This window comes from Bombus pascuorum, chromosome 7, assembly GCF_905332965.1.
Source record: "Bombus pascuorum chromosome 7, iyBomPasc1.1, whole genome shotgun sequence".
Taxonomy (NCBI): Eukaryota; Metazoa; Arthropoda; class Insecta; order Hymenoptera; family Apidae; genus Bombus; species Bombus pascuorum.
In genome coordinates, this window is record NC_083494.1 from 15,316,193 (window position 1) to 15,336,638 (window position 20,446).

Genomic DNA, 20,446 nt, shown 5'->3' on the forward strand with positions numbered 1-20,446 from the left:
CAAAACCATATAAATCTCGCCACGACGGAAAAAGGGTGTACGGCCAATACAGGCCGCATTTTGTTTTCTCGGCAATACGAGACGTATTGCGATTCCATCTTCTACGCCGGCACGTTGATTAACGTACGTACGAAGGAAAAAGTCGACGTGTGAAAAATGAATATTCTTAATTTCCGTGTAATACACGTTGTGCAGCCTCGCGTATCCTCCGAAGAGAAAATGTACTTGTCGGCTTGTGAACTTGGATGGAACGTTGTGTATGCGTTTACGTGTTCTTTTGTCAGGACTCGTGAGAAAGCGTTCCACAATGACACGGTCATACTCATACTTCTTGCGGAAAGGAATGAGTTAGCAGCAGGCCAAATGCATGATGTTCATGAAATGCTTTATATTTATATACGTTCTTCGCGTTGATGTCTTTATTTTATTAAGTTGTAGCAATTGTTTGCTCGCATATCGTACATGTATAGTTCAAAAGAAATTAAAAATTAAATTTTATTACATATACATATATTTATGTAGAATAATAATAAAATAAAATAAAAAAATAAATAAATAAGTAAAAATAATAAATAAATAAATAAATAAAAACAAAAATTAAACAGAAATAGTAAGTATTCTAAAACGAAGTAAGCGCAGTAACTTAATCTAACTCTCATTAATCACGTACGAAATACGACTACGACCTAACGTTACTAATTGAGGTTAAAAAAGACTGCATTCTTTCCACGTCGTACAGCCAATTTTAATCGACCAACTGAATATAAACATAATACAATGTACCTTTTAGAACCACTCCATCAATCACACTTTGACTGTTTCGAAAACACCATATCCCCGGACGTATACCACGTGTAACTCGCACAGGCGTCGAACGTGGGGCGTGCAGTGCACAGCTGTACAAAGAACGATCCGCCATGGAACTCGATCATTTTCTTATTAGCGGGCCGAGGAAGCGGCCCCGACGCGAAATTTCAATAGTCAACGGACCGATTATCCGCGGCTGGATCTTCATCAGATAGCCGTCGAAACGAGAAAAAGAAAAAAGGAAACGAAGAGAACGTTAGTTCGGTTTGCACCCTCTTCTCTTTGTTTCGATACACGGCGCGTTGTTAAAGCCGCTCGAAGAAGAAACACCTGACGACGTCAGGCGGAGAGTACCTACGTGCATACCTGTGGCAGGTGAATCGAGTCAGGTGCCCCAGCAGATGGGTGTCTCTACTCGAGAAAGCGTTATAAAAGCGGTCTATCTCATAAATGTGGGTTACCAGCTAGAACTAACGCCCGTCGTTAGAGCAACGTCGCGATTTTGCAGGTTGCCTCTGTGACTGATGTTATTCTATAAATGGTACCTTGAAGCCATAACGTGTTTTTCCCCGGCTCTTTAAAATTTAAATGACGGTAAATGCCAGGGATGATGTGTGATACGAAGAAGCGTGTTGTTCATTCTTTAAATGATAGGGTATATTTATGAAAATTTCTTTGGGTTTCAACACTGTTAATTTGTAGGAGTTTTGACTTACGTAATGAAAGATGAAAAATTGGAATAATGCGAGAGTTTCGATATTGACAACTTGCCAAGTTAGACGATCATAGTAAACAGTTTTTGTGCAATAAAATACGAATATTTAATTCTGCATGTATTAGTAGTTATTTACCTTTTGTATAAATTATTTAGAGTAGATACTAGATTATTTTTAATAGTGTCATAATTTCCATGATTCTATGGGTGTACAGCCGCCTTCAAAAGTAAGTTAACGATCTTACATTTAAACTACGTATAGCGTCAATCAAAAAATTTGTACAGCGTTCCTTTCTTAGTTCGAACGTGAAATTCAATGAAATATACCGATTTTCTAAAACGTTTTAATGGGTAGTAAAACAGGAAACGCTGTTTCACATCTGTCGGCAGTAAACAGTAAGATTCGAACGTCCTTCGAGGCGTTCTCGTCAAACGAAGGGGTATAACGAGCGGATCTTTTCTTCTTTCTTCCTTCTTTTTTTTTCTTCTTTTTTCCATAGACACGTGTCGTGTGCAGTGCACACGTAGTATGCATCTTTGGTGTACGCAGTCGCGCGGACAAGAAACTATGTGCAGTCACGTGTAAGAGTGGAATAGCGAAAACGTGATGCGATTATGCATTCTTTCTACGTCGTCATTTCTCACTTGGTACGAGCCGGGCCTCGTGTGTAGATATACATACTTATTAACCTAACGTTTTATGGTAATTTTATTAAACGCTTCTTTTTTACCACAGACGTCACCGGATTTCCACCGTCTACAAACATCGTCGATCGATATTCGTCGATCGCGAAATCGACGATGATATTGTTAAACCGCAAATACTTAACATATATCGGTCTCGAGCAAGTTTTCTATCGAATGCAGGTGAAAATATAAGAGCTTGAAATAATCAGTGATCATTCGATTAATTTACTATTTTTACTTGAAAAGTAATTCACGCTTAATTTAATTGTATTTTGTATCAAGATGATTATGCACAGATCATTTTCAAACAATTGAACTATTTCAAATAACATAACAAATAATTTGGCTTTTAATATCGATTGGAATTTGACGTATTAGCTGTTGCGTGAAACTTAGACAAACTTTATATGGAATAAAAATAAGAAATAACGATACGATGAAATAATTTTCGTTTTAATTGCTTTATGATTTTTGTTTTACGTTATGGAATAAAAATATGTTATAGTTACGCTGTTTAATATAAATAACACCGAGGATGTAATTTCATTCTGTTAATTGCATGTGCTATTTCAAAAATATGTTACAATATATCAATGGAATTCTTCTAAATTGAAATCTTTTAAGGTAAATTAAAAATTCATTTTGAATCTTTCAAACGGAACTCTGCTCTTATCTTCCCCATCGTGCGAAAATTCTTATTATACATTTCTAGACAGATTTATCGATTTTATAAAATACGTCACGATGAAACAGCCTTGAATATGATCAAATGTTTGAAATAATTTTCCTAAAGGAGCAAATATAGTAATTTGTGGTCTTGCCTGAATAATTTTAGTTAACAGGTATTTTTATCACCCCTTGTGTACTTGTTTAAATTTAATTCTATTATGAACCTCGATGCTTTCTCCACGCAGTTGCGTTCTCGTTTTATTAGAAGATGCCTTGATTTGGAAAAACGAACTGTTACGTAAAGTGAGAACAAAGAAACTCGTTTGTAATGTGTAAAAGAGAAGGTTGTAAATTATATACAGAAAAAAAGAAGAAGAAATTGTTTAAAGAATGTATTTTTAATGAAAATTATTTCAAGACCGTGTTACGTAGTTCATGTACAACATCTGCAATAAAAGAAGGGCACTTTTATTAATAGAAGATAAAAATAATCTCAATACCTTAATATTTAAAAAAAGAACTAACTACAAATTGGCGTCGTTATTTTTTAATTTTATTTCATTTGATTTCAGGAACAAAACCAATCACTTATAATGAATTTTCAAAAGATCCACACAGCAATGATATTCTTTTATACTATACCGATTTATTAATAGTCTCTTATTCTTTATTATTAAGTTAAGGAAATTTATTTTTACGAAGAGGTATTTTAAAATTGCGACGATAATGTTTATAACGAATTTATATAAACGATACTACGATATTTTCTTCAATGTTCTATATTTCTTCGAATATTAAGTTAATAATGAAACACAATACAAAAGAAAGAGAAATACAATTAAGGTTCGTAATAATTGATAAATTAACTGTCTAATTTCTATTACGATAATAAGTATTAGAAAGGTGAGATGTTAAGTTTATAAACATTATAGACGATTTAAAAACTTCGCTATTTATGAAAAATCTTCTTCTACTATAATGTTAAAAGTTCAAAAAAAAGTTTAAAGTTTAGCTATCGATTTTTCTCAAGTTGATGACATTTCATCCATAATTCCCCTATAAATGTATCGAGAGATAAAATATTCGTTTAACATTGCTGTTGAAAACCGCTTGTAATCGTTAAATGAAGCTGGTTTCGTGTCCACTAAAAATGTCGATCGATTAAAAAATTTTGGCGATAATAAACACGTATACACGCACACACGAAACGATAACGGTCAAAAGTAACAGCTGCGAGAACGTTCGATTAGACGTGCCGATGGAAAAAGGAGGAAGAGATTACAGCAAACAAGATTTTATCGTTTCAAATCACAGCTGCCTCCGATCATCAATTGCTGCCAGTTATTCCTCCAATGCCATTTGTGCGAATTTTGCAAAATCGAATGGCGGTTGGCTGCATTTGAAAAATATTTTTTTACGAGTTTACTTCACCTTTTTTTTCTTCACGAGTGTTGTTACATCCCTCGACCTTACCATAAACTACGGTCTATCCTCGTACCATCTGTACAAATATATTAACTCGGACCGTTAATAACCTTAAGAAAATATAATAAAATTTAACTTTTACCCTTCTGTCAACCCTCTTAATTGCTACAAACACCTTTCAAGTCGAAACGTTCTTTAGGGTTATTACGCCTTAAGGCAAAACACGAGAAAAGCAACTTTTCCCATGTACAATATTCGGCAGTTCCCTCTACTCGTGAACGACCGTTGGTGGGGGGCGGACAGCACCAATCACTAGTTTCGTATAAATATGGCCGTCACAGAATATATATCTTAACTTGCTCTAAACTCTTTGCTGAAAACACTTCTACACGCAACACTCACATTCTTCAAAGTTGTTGGAAAGAGAATATTTAATCTGCTAACTCAGTGTTGTAATTGTTCAACCACTCCTATTATTTTAACCGAAATAGAGGGTCGGCTGTTTCGTGGCGTCGATCATCGTAACGAGAATTTACGACTGTCGTTGGCGCGTTATACTGTGAACGCGTCTTTCCGCGAAGCGATCGAACAAGTATCTTTGTTGTCAGACGACGTACACCGATACCCTTCCCTAAAATTATCAGTCTTTTGTATTCATTTTTCATCAATTCGTATATTTATATATATATGAACAAAGAAACACGTAAAACACCGTGATGTGTAATCGTTGCTATGTAAGAAATTAGTATATACGTTGTTGTCGATTATACGATAACTGCAGCGTTTCACGAAACTATTCCAACATGGAATTTTTATATCGACATATTACGTGCATTTATAAAAATTTTTGTTGAAATTTCGTCAGCGCTCTAACGAGACACGACTATCGGCGATTATAATAAAGAAGCGAAAGAAAAAAGCAATCGCCTTTGATGATATTCCGACACCGATCTGTTAAAAACATCGCGGCAAGGAAAGTTACAAAGTTTGGCATTTTTTCTTTCTTTTCGAATCTTTCGATAAAGAAAACGTTGTGAAATTTTCGATATCGTGCTTCTTAAAATTCGACTTTAAATTTCTCGTATATTTATCTGATCTTACGTAAAACCATTGTTTTTCGTAAGTGCGACTTATAATATTTATATTTTAGTCAATCGTACAAAATACCCTATTGCGTTTGTATTATCGAATCTTATCGAATTCACACGTGAATTCATTCATAACACACGTCGTATGTTTATACAAATTTTCCGTAGTAAACGTTGGAATTCTTTCGTAAGTCGCTTTAGCTCTGTTTTTGCGAATAAAAAGCTCGAGCTGTAATACCTCCCTCGGCGAAATGCGCGCGAAACTCGTTTCGCTCGAAAGGGAAAATAATCGTGACGCGATGGTTTCTCCGTTTCAGCAGTACGCCGGCTTTAACAGCTGTTATTACAAGGAGAAAAGTTATTCGTACACACACGCGACAGTGCCATTTCGCGTGTATCGTTCTGACACAATGGCAGTACGGTAGTTTATCACAAGGGTGACACAGGCCAATGAGTGGTCGCCAGTGTCGCGCGAAAATGCAACTTTTCCTCTGTCAGATAAATATTTATGTCACCTCGAGACTCTCGAACCATCGTTCATCGTAATCTGCGCCCGGAAGCGTGTACACCGACGGTCGAAAGTTTCGCGGTCGAGCTTGAGAAACGACGGTAATTTGACTTTTCTCTTGTTTTACGCGATCAATTTTCCACGATCAATTTTACACGATGAGATTCGATCGCGCACTTCCACTAGGCGTTGTCGAATCGTACGCGAGCATAGTAATTTGAAATTGATTTCAATTAAGTTATTCGATATAATGTTTTTTCTCGTTTCAGTTTGTATTTTACAGGGTTTCCTGATTAAAACACCATTCGGTTAACGTACCAAAATTCCTTCAGATACCGCTTTCGAAATGTACGGCGAAAAATCTGCCCAATCAGAAACTTTTATACGTTACTGTATATACGTTTGAAACGAAGGATCGTGAATTTTTAAATGACAATGTACGTTTCCTTTTGGTTGCAAATTTGCATCTAATGGAGACGAAAAAAAGAAAAAGAGAACGCACAGATTTTATTTATTCGAAATATTCATCGGTTTTTTGAGTAAGAATAATCAGAGAGAAGAAACGAAAGATCGACGTGATGAATGAAGTAGAACGATTTACTAATTTGTCATCGTTACGCCTATATCTGATACTACGTATCCGTTTTTTCTTTACGCTGATATTCAACATATATCAAAGAATTATATTTCTACTCGTAGGAAATTTCCAAAGCTTATCTATGATTTATGTTTGTGTCAATGATATACGTTTATTGACTCGTCGTGGGTTGTACGTTTATGTAAAGCCGATATAGATACAGATTACTGTACGTCAGAACATGGAATCGGAGGCTATAGAGGTTGTTCAACTGCAAATGTTCGATTGTTAACAAACTCCGCTCATTTTTGCTGCTATGAATCTCCTCTACGTAGTTGGAATAAAATTCCAGTGGTCGCGTATTTTTACGATTATATTTTCACCGCAAAGCCACAAAATGGATTTAAAATGGATTTGAAATCTTCCTTGTTAGTTGTTGATACGTGTAACGTGAGTATAAAATGTACTTTGGATTCGTATGAAGGTAAATGTATTCGCAAAATGCTTGGAGATATTAATAAAATGTATCTGTCACATTGTATTTTTGAACAAACGTAGATTTATGTATTTAATATTTAGAATCGAGACTCGTTTTAATTCTGTTGCAAAATTTAAATTTCATTTTTTAACAAATTCACTGAAAATGATTGAATTCCAAAAATAGCTTTCAACATAGTACCACAGAAAAAGAAGGAACAAGAAAAGAGTAAATGAATCCAAGCGATAGCGATAAATTTGTAGGAATTAGCAAATTACTAGTAGTACGATAAATCGTAAATGAACGTAAAATTATATTTAGTTGCAACAAAGTTGTATCACAACTCATCGAAAATTGCACGTGTTGCTTTCAGCTACGTACAACTATCAACGCTAGAATTTATCTTATCTACTATGTCTATTCGTACAAAAAAATAAAAATAAGCTAAACAACATTACTAGAGTACTTCGACTAATATTCAAAGCTCTATTACCGGAAGACTTCTCATTTAATTCTACCATACAAATTATACGAAGAGTCTGCCATCTTAAACCGATACGTAAGTAAACGAGACTAAAAACAAAAATTTAATCCTTTCGTTGTCAATGACCACTTTACCGCTAACACTATCGAGACATCTAATCAATCTCGCTGCCATGTTATCAAATTTTTCAAGAAGATGTTCAACATAAAATTAAAATAAAATATCGTACGTACCACTGACCTTTTCCATGCTTTGTTGAAACCGCGTGAAGATACTTTTTAAGGTTAGAAAAATGTAATTAGGTTGAGAATGACCAAAAGAACGTAGCAGGATTAAAAACACGAGGAGAACAGAACGAGGTTAAATATACCATAAAGTCTATGCACGCAGAAAATTTAAATCTATCGCGATATAATTTTTATTTGGGGTCGCACAGACCTCTGGAGACAGGGCAGTGTTAAATATACCATAAAACGTCGATGCATACACGTGTGTCGATGCACGCGCCCAGTGAGAAGCGCGTGCAAAGATCGCGCAGGTGTGAACGGGGCGCAACTGCGACGCGATTACGAATCGACGAAGAAAAAGCGGAAAGTGACGCGGCGTGCAACACGTAAACTGTAAACGAAACTTTTGTATCGATCGCTGCTAGAGAGTCACGTTGCCCTCGCATGTCGATACCGATATGTACCCCGTCACACCCCTCGTATTATGGACCAACGTTGTGTCGTCGTAGTCGGCGAGATAAGCGGTTTATCGCCGCGTATTGCGATACATACCATGCGTTGAGCGCGCATGAGCGACCGTTCCGATAGAAAGAAAGCCATAAAGTATATGTATGTATAGTTACTTATTTAGGTGCTACATCGTCTTGCTTTCTTGTGTGCGAACACGTGACGTAGCCTCGATCTCGTCTAGCTCGGTCGTGCGATGATAAACCGATACACGTGTAGGTACGTAGTCGCTAGCGCAGGTACATTAGGATGCATGAGTATTTGGACATTTTCAAACTATTGGGATTATATAAAACATACTACAAACGAAGTGTGTTCCTTTAATTTAATTTTCGCATTTGATCTTATCTCAGGCAACTATACACAATAGATATTGATTAAAAAAAAAAAAAAAAAAAAAAAAAAAAAAAAAAAAAAAAAAAAACAGTTCTTATAGCAATATCGATTAATATAAATAAAAAAGTAATAATTGGAAGTGGATGAAAATTACTTGGAGGGAAACATCTTAAGCGTATCTGTAATGAGATCTCAGATGATAGCGATATGTAATTTTAAACACTTTCTGAATTGTATATAGATTTCATGAAGTATCAGCTATTTATTAGAGATAAATATGGAACTTGATCGATGCAGATATATTTCTCGTTTCAGTCTCGATTTAGCAGAACATTTTCATTCCACTTGTGGTAAAGAGTAGGAAATTAAGCGTAGAAAAATGTTTTTCTGTCGCAGCGTTGATAATAAGGATATCAATCTTACGATTGGATTGCACTAAGTGCACAATTATGTACTTATACTTGTACTTAACAGATTACGCCATTTACCTGCCGTTTATACTAAACGAGCACGAACGACGTGTTCTTGCTCTATGTTCCTACTCGTTTGTTTTAAGCGCACCTTTAGTGCGAATGCGGCATTACTTATGTTTTCTTCATCGCGTTCATTTCCCGATATTTTCAGAATGCTTTCGGATGCGCACGCTCGAGCGAACGCCTCTGGCGTTATTCACTTGCAATTACCCGTTCAGTTCTGAACCGTTACGGAATTATACGCGGTAACGGGATTCGATTCACTGGAGTAAGACTTGCTTAATTTCCCTCTTGAATATAACTTACGAATCTGGGCCATCAGACAGCGAGCATTTTTTCGAAACTTGGATGATACCGCTTGGATATTCCATTTTTCGAGATCAATGGACGAGCTGGCTGTTTTATAAGCTCAAGGAAATAAAACCGAGGATGCTTACTTTTAATTCATCACGTATTTATGTATAAATCAAGAAACCATTTCGTTTAAATGAAAATTATGCATTTTTGAGCTGTTAGTTCGAAAAGGAATCGTACCCCAAGGGGTTAAGGCACACGTTTTATTCACCCCTGGAAAAAACAGTCGATGGAATCGATGTCGATTGGTCGCGTAGCGAAGGAACGCCACGTACGTCGCGCGGCGAGTTCCGTAATTGTGGAATATTTTGCAATTCGTGGATTGGAAGGCGCCTTTCTCGAAAGAGCGTTGCTGGCAATGCCGGTCACGTAGGCCCGTAGTTCCGAGGGTGCCCCGAGCACGGCACAGAATACTAGAATACTAGCGGCGGGAATGCGCGGCGAATACCCGCAACGCGAGTAACCGCTCGTCCGCGAACCAACGAGCCAGCGAGCAAGCGAATCGTATGCCCCTCACGCTTCGACGCGCCACCGTATATACTTGTATGTATATGTATGTATCTATCCGCTTAAACGTACCTATGTACCCCTACGTAGTCGGCATAATTTCAACTTTTTCCGTCGCGGCGGAAGTTAGTGAAAAATTAAGGAGCCCTCACGAATTCGGGATAAAATAATTTTGTAATTTTTTGCTATCGACCGTGACGTTTCGTTCCGTCTGCCATCCGCTTCCGTTAGCCGCCGCTGGGCACATCGTTTGTTTGAATATGTTCATTATTTGGATGTACACGTATGGAGAATCTTCTCTTAATATTTATAAAATTCTTAAGATAGGTAGTTTTACTCTCTCTCTCTCTCTCTCTTTCTCTCCCTCTCTCCCTCTGCCTCTCTGTCTATCTCTCTTTTTGTCTGTAACGATTTTGAAAAGTATGTACAATTAGAAAAATCACGAAACGTCGGTAACATTAGTTGGAAGATTTCATTTTTCATTTTATAGGCACGTGAATCTATCGCAGAGGGATTTCGATTTTCAGCTGAACGGACCATTACCTCGCCCACGTCGCAAACGATCGCCTAAAGTCTCGTGATCGAGTAAAACCGGTTTGAATGCGCCAGTGCTGTAACAACTTATCAGTGAATACTGGGATTAGAGAATACTCCTTAATTTATAACATATTCGTTGCCTCTTTCGTTCATATAAACTAACAAATAATATATTTGTTATAGATGATTAGATACATGATATAAAATATAGACTAATAAAAAGAAATACTAATAAATGAACATTTTTGTATCATAAATTATCAAACTGATAATATCATTTACAACTATTGGCCTTCGTATTATTTATATTGAATATATATATATATATATATATATATATACCTAATCTGACTAGACGTAAACTCCTTGAAGCGTCGAGTTCTTGCGAGAACATCGTTTAAATCACTTTACGATTCTACCCAATGCGAGTAGAAAACGAAAGCGATGATGTAAGAAGACGAGGATCGTGGCCGTGGTTGAAAGTCTGCTCGGCGTAATATCACAGTTTTTTACGCTTTTTCGAGCCCGACCGGGATTTCATTAAGGAACCAGATCCTTGCCGATCGAGCGTCTAACGTCGAGAATTAAGATTCCGTTCGTTCGCTTCGCGACTCGGCGGTATTCCTCGTGAAAACGAGGGGAAAAACGTCTTCCATCCATGGCACGTCACGATCCCTAACCCCTCTCTGAAACAGCCAGGAGTCCAGGAGTATCTCGCTCGGTATAATACGCGAGCGACCTCTGGTTCTCCGCTTTACAGACATTTTACGGAAACAGTACCGTCTCTTCTGGTCGGTGTGACTCTTGAATATCGAGAATGCGCAGCTTCTACGTGGGACGCATTCGCAGCTTCCAACACGCAAGCTGAATTCTGAATCGCCGTTTCCAGGCCGATTTCTTATAATAATTGACGATGATCCAACGAATCTCTCCTTACATTTACATTAATTTGCCTTTCGATTCGATAGGTGGTGTTTGGCACGAGCCTCGGTTAAGCACCACTTTCAGTTAAGAATAAAATGTATTAGGATAGTTCGCTTAATTCTCGTTTTTACGTGTTAATTATTTTATACAAGAGAGTCTAGTCCATCCGGACAGATCGGTGAACAAGGCAGTTCGTATAATCGAGTAGTTTCGATAATAGAGGTCACTAAATTGTTATCCTGTCCAGCTCCTCTTATTCGTTCAAATATTAGGCTTTAATTGTTACAATTTTTAACTATTTCTTCTTTGACACAGAATTTACTTTGAATAAAAACAAGTGATTGCATATATACACATTATAAGAATACATGTTTGAAATTACATTTGATTCATAGTTTGTACAATAAAAGCTCGACATAAATTTATTCCTGTAAACGAATTCAAGCTAATTTTTATTAAAATTATAAGACAACGTTTCTTGACAACGTTTAATGATTTCTTTACAATTAAAATAGGAATCGAATGTAATAAATGCAAAAAAAAATTTGCCTCCTGTGAGGTTTGAACTCACGACCCCTGGTTTACGAGACCAGTGCTCTGCCACTGAGCTAAAGAGGCTCGCTCTTTTTCACTCTTCCCATGAAATTTATCAATATTCGATTTTCTCTATGATAATATTATAATTTATATTACAATAATAAAGCTATAAATGCAAAAGAAAAAGAAAACAAAAACATTTTTACATTATAAACTGTCAAATTTATATCATTTATAACTACTTGTCTCAGCTCAAAAGACTGGTCTCCATCATTTATATTATATATTAAGCATTATGATATATGTATGTAACAAAAAAAGAAGGTAATCTCGTATGAAAGTATCACTAAATTATATAAAAATTAATGTACTTGAAATTAATTAATTAGTTCGTAGGTGTCGTAATAAATACAATGGTGCGAAAATGTGTGTTATGAGCGATGTTATGAGTATGTTACACAAGAATTTAAATATCGCTAGAATGATATAACAATTTACGTAACGAGTAATTGCACATCATAACAATATCAACCTAAGTACACATTAATTACCGAAATCGCGCGAGTGCACGCTTCAGAAATAACAGACGCAGTTTGGCGGCTATGAAGCACGCGATTAAAAGTCATCGGCACCGCTTCTGCGAGATTAACGTGGCTCCTGAACAAAAATAACCTGCATATTGCGCTTCGTGATAATAGAATCAGTGAAGTTACGTTCGTTTTGATTACGCTCGAGCTGCTCGAGTTTCTATTTGTTAACGCCCGACCGTTCACCGACTGATAACTGTTTCGTGTCTCGTTACTGTACAGTATATCACAATTCGTTTTATTTTGTTGTTTTTAATATACTGCGTATTTAGGATATTTTTCATAGCGCAATTAAAACCCTAACATGCTTCGTACTTTTGAGTGAGAGTACCTACGTACGTTGCAACCTAATGTTCATTCGCTTCTCTCGGTTTTCCCTTCGTTTCATTCACGAAAAACAAGCTTAAAATTAGAAACAATGGATGCAACTCCATACGCTTCGCGTTCCCGATATTTCCGGCGTCAGAAAGTTTTTCGAAATAGAAAAAAGCGTTATTTCGAGACTCACGCACGATCCAATAATACGCGTCTCGTGGAGAACGGACCGAATACATTATCTATTTCTATTTAGCGTAGCCTGAATCGGCAGGAAACATGTTTATGCCAGGGCGAGCATGCACGCAAGGCAACCCTGTCATACGCCGTTTCAAAAATAGTTCGACCCAGAAATCCTGCATAACGCGAGACAGATGTCAATTGTCGCTTCCCGTTTTGCGCGTCGATCACAATGAACGCCACCGAGATCCCTTCCTGAAAGGACACGTGCAAACTCCTTTTTCTCTTTATACGTATATATACACGTATAAGCTGCCAGAGCAGATGTTGAAACCGTCTTAAAGATTTCGGGAGGGTGAGACCCTTTTCAGGCCCTTTTCGTCCTACTCTTTGAGACGCTATAATAAAGGACCCAACGGAACGTACCCGTAGGTCCATTGTGCGATTAAGCAGATGTTATCCAGTGAATGCGCAATGTATAATATGAATCGCGGACAAAGGACGCGATTTTTCTAGCCTCGCCTGGAAATTTTTGCGTTTTCCCAGTTCTCTATATAATTGAGAAAAATGAAACCGTTGCCTCACGGTAAAAATTCGGTGCAGTGTAGAGATTGATGTATGCATTAAATGAGGGATGGCTTTAGACTGTGTTGTTCAGATATACGCAGAGGACAGAGGATGGAGAAAGATCGTAGACAAATGTTTCTTGCATGGTTTTAAGAAGTTAAATGTCTATTGTGTACGGGTTTTTTTCGTTAAACCGTTTGTTGCCCTTGCGGAGTTCTTCGTAAGCAGAATGGCAGATGAAACTCTTTTACTGTCTGTGAGAAGATAGTTTGGTATAATGTTCTGAAATCGTAGATTTGACATATAGGTTTTGCTCCTACGAAGAGTAGAATTTTGTGTTACGTGAGGCACTTATTAGGCACCTTGAACGAAAGATGAAATCTATGACAAGTACGTTTACCTTTTATATTCAATTACAAAGTATACATATGAATTTTATTGTCAACTAAAAGAATTACAATTACCAGTAGCGACGTAGTGACAATGTAATACAATAATCAAACTGTTATAATGTTAGTAAAGCAGCGATTGAAGTTACATCTGTTCCTTTTAATCGTAACTTCCTCTCAGAAATATATTATCAAATTTCATTAAGAATTATGGAGATAAAATTTGACACTACCATTAGTGACTATATAATACAATAACCAGGTGTATCGTAATGGTGTTAAGGAACATAGTCAAAGCTACATCCGTTTCTTTTAATCGTAACACCCGCCCAGAAACATAATATTTAAAGTGAAATCGTAGCTGAATTCCACTCCATTTTCATCTTTTGCTCTCATTTTCACGACAGACATAACAATGACTCGGCTTCTGTGAGTCCCACTAGGACAGCACACGGCTGGTGCGCGGTGCGAGTGCGAATGTCAGAGTTGTAAATCCGTTTCCCGTCGATCTCGACGCCAGGGCCGAGGTCAACCAGCAGCAGGACACAGTCGACTCGATGACTCTCTCCTTTCTGTTTTTATTCACTCGCTGGGATCCTTGCCAGCGGATTCTATGTCTCGAAGAAGATCACAGCTATCGCGGCAAAATAGCCTCGTTACTAACCGCGATCCTCTTGCGTGGCTATTCAATGACTCTGCTAAATACCTCGATTATTACACTGTGTTTCGTATGTTCATTTATGTTCTCAAAAGTGGTGCGAAAATTGTATCTTGAAATACCTAATCAATGAATGTATTGCAAGCATGTGCATACATATCGTTTCTTCGTATTAATGGGTTGACATGACTCAAGAAATAAATATTTTTAATTTTTAATCGAAAGACGGTTCCGAACCCAAAATACAAACAGTCATGTACTTACAATTGCAAAGTACTACTCAATGTAGTAATTACAGTAAGTAAATGACAATCACAGCATGGCCAAGTAGCGGTTTTTAAAAATGCTCCATCTCCTTTCATTTTAAAGGTTGTTGAAATGAAACTTTGAAGACACGTAATTTATTTCGAGACTACACAGACGTGTCTCGAAACTAAGAAAACGGGAATTTAAAAGAGACAGAAATAAATGGAGGAGACGATGACTCTGAACGATTGAGTCAGTTTTAAATTCCACCATGAATAATCGGTCACGCAGCGTATTCATCAAATACTAGGAGCATTTAACTTTGTCCGCATTTCAGTGTAACAGGGAATTTCTCCGAATACACGAGTAAGTATATAAGTAACGTACAAGCTTTTTACGCGCATCTTTCGAGAAGTTTCCCGTTGGATGAAAGCGGACATGCGGCCAACTGTTTCTCGGGACAAGCTCCCGGTCGTGTCGGGCTTAGGGACGAGCGGAGCGGAGCAACCTCCACTCCGTACCCTTGAACCTAGCAGACGCTCGCAGCGTTGCCGCCTCGTGCAACTATGCCGTGTCGTCTCGTTCGGTTATACTCGGCTTCTCTCGGTTAGTGCTTTCTTCGCAAGAATTCCGCGCCCGGCGTCGTTGCTGGCTGGCGCGACGCCGAGTGTGCTGACGTCACGCCTTGGCGTTACGCGTAGCGTTACGTAAAAAACGTGCTGCTCAACTGCTTTACTCTAACATTATAACAACGTCGTACCATATAGTGGCGCAATGTAACATTCATTCTATAAAAAAGAAAAGTTTTATGAAAATTTGTGATCGTCCGTTTGCGATACGATAAATTCGAACGATAGGAAAATGGTAGGAAGAGAATAAAATAAAGAAAATGATTTTACCATAGAATTCTGCCAGTCGGTTTCTATTAGTGACGTTGTACGTTAATAACATAGACGTTAGAAGTATAGACCTCGGATTCCGTCTTGAAAAAATGAGCTTTGCTAAATAAGAAATAGAGGTAAATAACAAGGTTTCTCTTTTCTTTTTTATCTGTTAGAGACAAATATCTTAGAAAGAGAAAGAGAAACCTTAAACCTCTTTATGTTCTTTCAACAAGGGCTACGCTGTTCATAAGGCACCTGTGGACTATATTTCTTATGTATATGTCTATGGTTAGTAGTTTTTTCTTTCGTCGTACATTGACCTTGCCGTTCGGGATTTAGGTTACGCTCAATCATGCTTTCTCCGTAAGATTTCCGTGTCTGTCGACGACGTTGGTTTAGCAGACACACTGCACGCTCTGACGTCACTCGCCGGTGTTACGTAGAAAAAACTGTGTCCTATGAAGTTGATTAACGCGTGCCAACGTTTACTCTCGTAACTCTAATTGTAATAAAATCGTCTCGCTCGTTTTGTTTGTTCAACGGAGGAATTATCTTCGTGTCGATTCGACGGAGAGCAGAAATACATATTTTTTTATTTTTTTGCTTGTTAGGACATTGACCTTGCGTTTACAGTCATCGTGGATCTGGGCTGCGCTCAAGCATGCTTTCTCCACAAGAATTTCATGTCCGCCGACGATGCTGACTGGTAGACAACATTGAGAGTACAAGCTGACGTCACGTGCAGCGTTGCGCGTAGCGTTACGTAAAAAAACGTGGCTGACGAATCAGAAACACATCGTTCTATTACTGTTAAGGCCGTGTGATGAATCGGCTACGCGGTAAAGTATATAATGGACTTAGCGTGGGTTCATTACGATGAAAAATAACTGGCATTGGGAGTTATTTTACAACTGTAATCCGATACAAAGATAATGTATCCTCGGAGATATGCTTCGAGTGTGAAATAATTGTAACGAAACGAGTCGAGTCGTAGTAATTTACGAAATAATTCGTTTCCTTTTTCGAATATATTCCCGAGAAAAATACACAGGCTCATAAAAGTGTTCAAACACTTATGGATACCTTTTATGAGTATATTACGTGTGTTGTATGAAACATTTTGCAATTTCATTAGGATTGTCACGAGATTCGACTACTATCATGATTACGTATATTGATAAAATTTGAAACAGATCTAAAAAAAAAAAAAAAAAAAAAAAAAGATGTAGAAATTAGAAGATATTTAATATAAATATATACTTCGCAGAAATCACAAAAATACTTAAACAGCCAATTATCAATTATATTAATAAGCTTCAATATTTACTGGGACCATGTTTGATACTTATTATACTATGTTTAAGACGGGCAGTCCTGTTATATCTTATTTAGTAAATATGTGTTTGCGATAAATATCTTATAATTCCTATAAACATGATCAGACTGATTTCAAATTTTGCCAATATAATCATGACACTCCATTCTCATTATAGTGCCGATGAAATTTCAAGATACATACATATAAATGTATGTAATATATGCAGTACGGACTTAAAAATTTGTTATAGTAAATGTTCAAATATTTTTCGAGTGTATTGACGAAATATCACTTTACTGTAAATCGCGACTAAGAGATTTCCTTCCTTTGCTTGTCCTTTATTCTTACTCGCTCTTTCTCCTCGTGTCTGTCTCCCGTTCGCACGGTCGTGTGCCATTTACGAGGCAAACCGGTTTACGCTTTTTGCGAACCTCGGCTACACGAAGAATGTTGATTTTTGCGATATATACCGCTGGGAACCTAACCTACATCATTATCTGGATGAGCTGGCCGTACTTGAAGTCTCGTTTCCTCGCAGACCTTGAATCCTCTCGTATCGTTTTATTTTTCGTTTCCATTATTAACGCGATAGGGAATGATGCATTTGAAAGTATTCAAGACGAATGTCCTCGGGACTCGTGACTCGACGAAGTAAAATCCTTTCTCGATACGCACGAGCATGGTATCGGCAAAATGACAAGCGTGCACGTATGCTTAAAGATCAAAAATTCAGTCACGACGAAGGAACGACTTCATGGTCGGGGACAAATTCGGCAATGTCTCGGCGTTCCTCATTCGTAGCACGAGCTATCGTCGAAAATATTTTTACTACCGAACGCGCGCGGCATGCACCTCCGTTGATTAGCGTAAGTGGCTATTGTTCTCACTAACCTACAGCACTATGCTCATTATCATTTTTCATTCGTGACGGTACTACCAAAGAATTACAACGGCCTCCCGATAACCACATACTCCGTATCTGTGTATACGTTAACCGTTCGCTGCAACGAACTGCGCTAAAAGCGCGCGAAAGTTAAAATTGACGTTCCGAAAAATATTTTCTCGTTTGTAAAATTATCTACATAATTTAATGAGTCATAAATCTCTATTATCTTCTACCACATATCTAAATATGATTCATCCACATACATATATACATATAAAACGAGTATATTCTTAAAAAAATAGCTAATAATTGTTATAAGTTGTAATTAGGTTGAAGTGTTTCCTATCTTTTCCATTAGTTTCATTCAAAACGTCACGTCATTGTACATATTTATCTAGAATCTATATGGACAAAAATAAACAGCTAATTACGTTAAATGCTATATGAACTGTGAAGTTCATCTTGATGCAAGCACCGACGAGTACTAAACGGGTCTTACTGTGTACGCAACCAGAAACCGGTTAGACGAAACTTTCGAAAATTCCAGAATGACGTAGTCTTTCTCGCGTGTACATATGCATCGTGAAGACACACAATCGTGTTTCTCCCATCGTTCTTCATTTACAGTTACTTACGTAAGATACGCACTCTCGAGCTTATTTCTTGACTCTTCGACGCATAACAATCAGCTTGGTCACGTCTTATCGAGCATAAAGAAAACGTATATCTTATCAGGAACCATTATTAAAATACGTTAGTAACGAAAAACTATTTTTCAAATAGTAATAATAGAAAAATATAAATTTCTCTCCTACTTACCTCGCTCATACACTCTAATTGTCACAACACCATGATAAAACATGCAACTGGTAATTTATACTTAAACAAATACACATAACACATAACATAAAGTAAACATTTTGCACTTTCATGTAAATACGAAACACGTGTTACGAAAATAACGACGAAGAAGCATTATGCATATCCCACAACGAAAGTGCAATTCATATAGTCTGATTTGCGATTCCAATTTATGGAATGTATTAATTTTTTCGATTCAGAATTATGCAAATTTTGCGAATCTGCATTAATATCAGAGATGTATAAATAGCATAAGTAAACGTGCATGAAAGTATATAATACTCACGTAGCTGCTGAGAAATCAACACGCGTTGTAGAAACCTTGGAAACGTTGTTAGGACTTTGTTGCCTCTTTGTGGTTTCTCCGGAAGTAACTATGAATAATGAAAATGCGATGGTGATTAATTATAAATATGCGAAATAAAATATTTTATAAGCATTTTATGATGAGTTAACTCATAACGTACTATAATTGTAACTACGTTGTTCACTTGGAGTTCCAGTAAGCCTTTCTTCAGCTCTAGATGTTAATAGTTCATTAATTTTCCAATCTTGTATTTCCTTACGCAACATAGTAATTGGATCGTCGTCAATTATATCTTCATAGCTTTTGTTATCGATGGACTCCGTATATTCTTTGGATTCAACTTCTTTTATCTTTATAATTTCATCTTGGACAGGAATATTTATCGTATGTTGATATTTTGCGGTAGAGCTATTCGTCCATTTTCCTCTCCTTTTGTTCTTCGTGAGCATTTTCGTAGATGAAGTTTGTTGCGACGTTATCGGACATAATCTTTTATTGGTTACGAAATTCAGAGATTTACCGATTGAAGAAACATTTCGATTATCACGTGACATCTTTCGAAATTTTGTACCAATCGAGTTTTCGTTCCTGTGCTTTCATCCAGTTTTCTGAAACAATATAATTATAATAATATTTTAGCTTGTAAAGTATTGATAGTTAATATGAATAAAAAAGGTGACAATTAAAAGCAATTTCATATAAACGATAAATTATTTCTGTATGTAATTAAATATTAAAAATTATAAGAATTATTTAGGTGTATAACACGCACGTATATAAATACATATAAATAAATGTGAATGAAATAAAATTATTTAAATTACATGGAATAAATGAAAATGAAAAACATTGCGCCATCTATAGAATGCAGCGTTCGTTGGGACAGCAATTTTCTTATGGTAGTATAGTAATCACAAATTTGATTACTGGAATAAAAGTACATTGTAAAAGTAGTAAAACCTATAATTATTTACTTACTTAGTATTTTATCAACTAATCTGTGATGGATATAACATTGCCGTTACAAAGCTCATGAAATACAATATTAACAGCATCAATAAAGCATTATGATTTACGACTAACAAAAAAGAAAAGAATTTTGTGGGTAACATTTCGTAACTTTGCAAAGTTTAACTAGAATTTAGCACAATACGAATAATGCTATGATTATAATAACATACTTTAAATTGAAAATGTGAATCTTGTTAATTTTGTTTGAACTGCATTCAAAATGTTAGAATGCATTCATATAACGTAACGTATTTAAGCTTTCTGTTGCTTTTACGAACCCTCGTTTGTCAACTATTTTTGCACCGTTACTACACCAGCGATACAATACTCAATAAAATACGATGAAAGATTGGGTGGAAAAATATGTATGTATTTTTTAAAGAAATATTTTCTAAAT

General features: G+C 36.6%; 1 protein-coding gene, 1 long non-coding RNA gene and 1 other non-coding gene across 4 annotated transcripts in view; 1 reads left to right on the forward strand and 2 right to left on the reverse strand.

Moving 5' to 3' along the window:
• Positions 1 to 19,642, reverse strand: part of LOC132909286 (zinc finger CCCH domain-containing protein 13-like) — a 58,037-nt gene extending 38,395 nt beyond the window's left edge. Inside the window, exons 1-2 of the mRNA XM_060964031.1 lie at positions 19,199 to 19,642; positions 19,018 to 19,105 (exon numbers count right to left, since the gene is read on the reverse strand). Coding sequence (XP_060820014.1) covers positions 19,018 to 19,105; positions 19,199 to 19,592 — 482 coding nt within the window. The 5' untranslated portion in view covers positions 19,593 to 19,642. The remainder of the gene's footprint in view (positions 1 to 19,017; positions 19,106 to 19,198) is intronic.
• Positions 1,963 to 10,644, forward strand: LOC132908866 (uncharacterized). 2 transcript variants are annotated; one of them, XR_009658440.1, is made up of 3 exons: positions 1,963 to 2,170; positions 2,259 to 2,389; positions 10,333 to 10,644. It is a non-coding gene; the product is annotated as an uncharacterized LOC132908866 (long non-coding RNA). The 2 variants fall into 2 exon arrangements; XR_009658441.1 differs by having other exon boundaries at positions 1,963 to 2,389.
• Positions 11,850 to 11,921, reverse strand: Trnat-cgu (transfer RNA threonine (anticodon CGU)). The gene has a single exon. It is a non-coding gene; the product is annotated as a tRNA-Thr (tRNA).
• Positions 19,643 to 20,446: the final 804 nt, after the last annotated feature.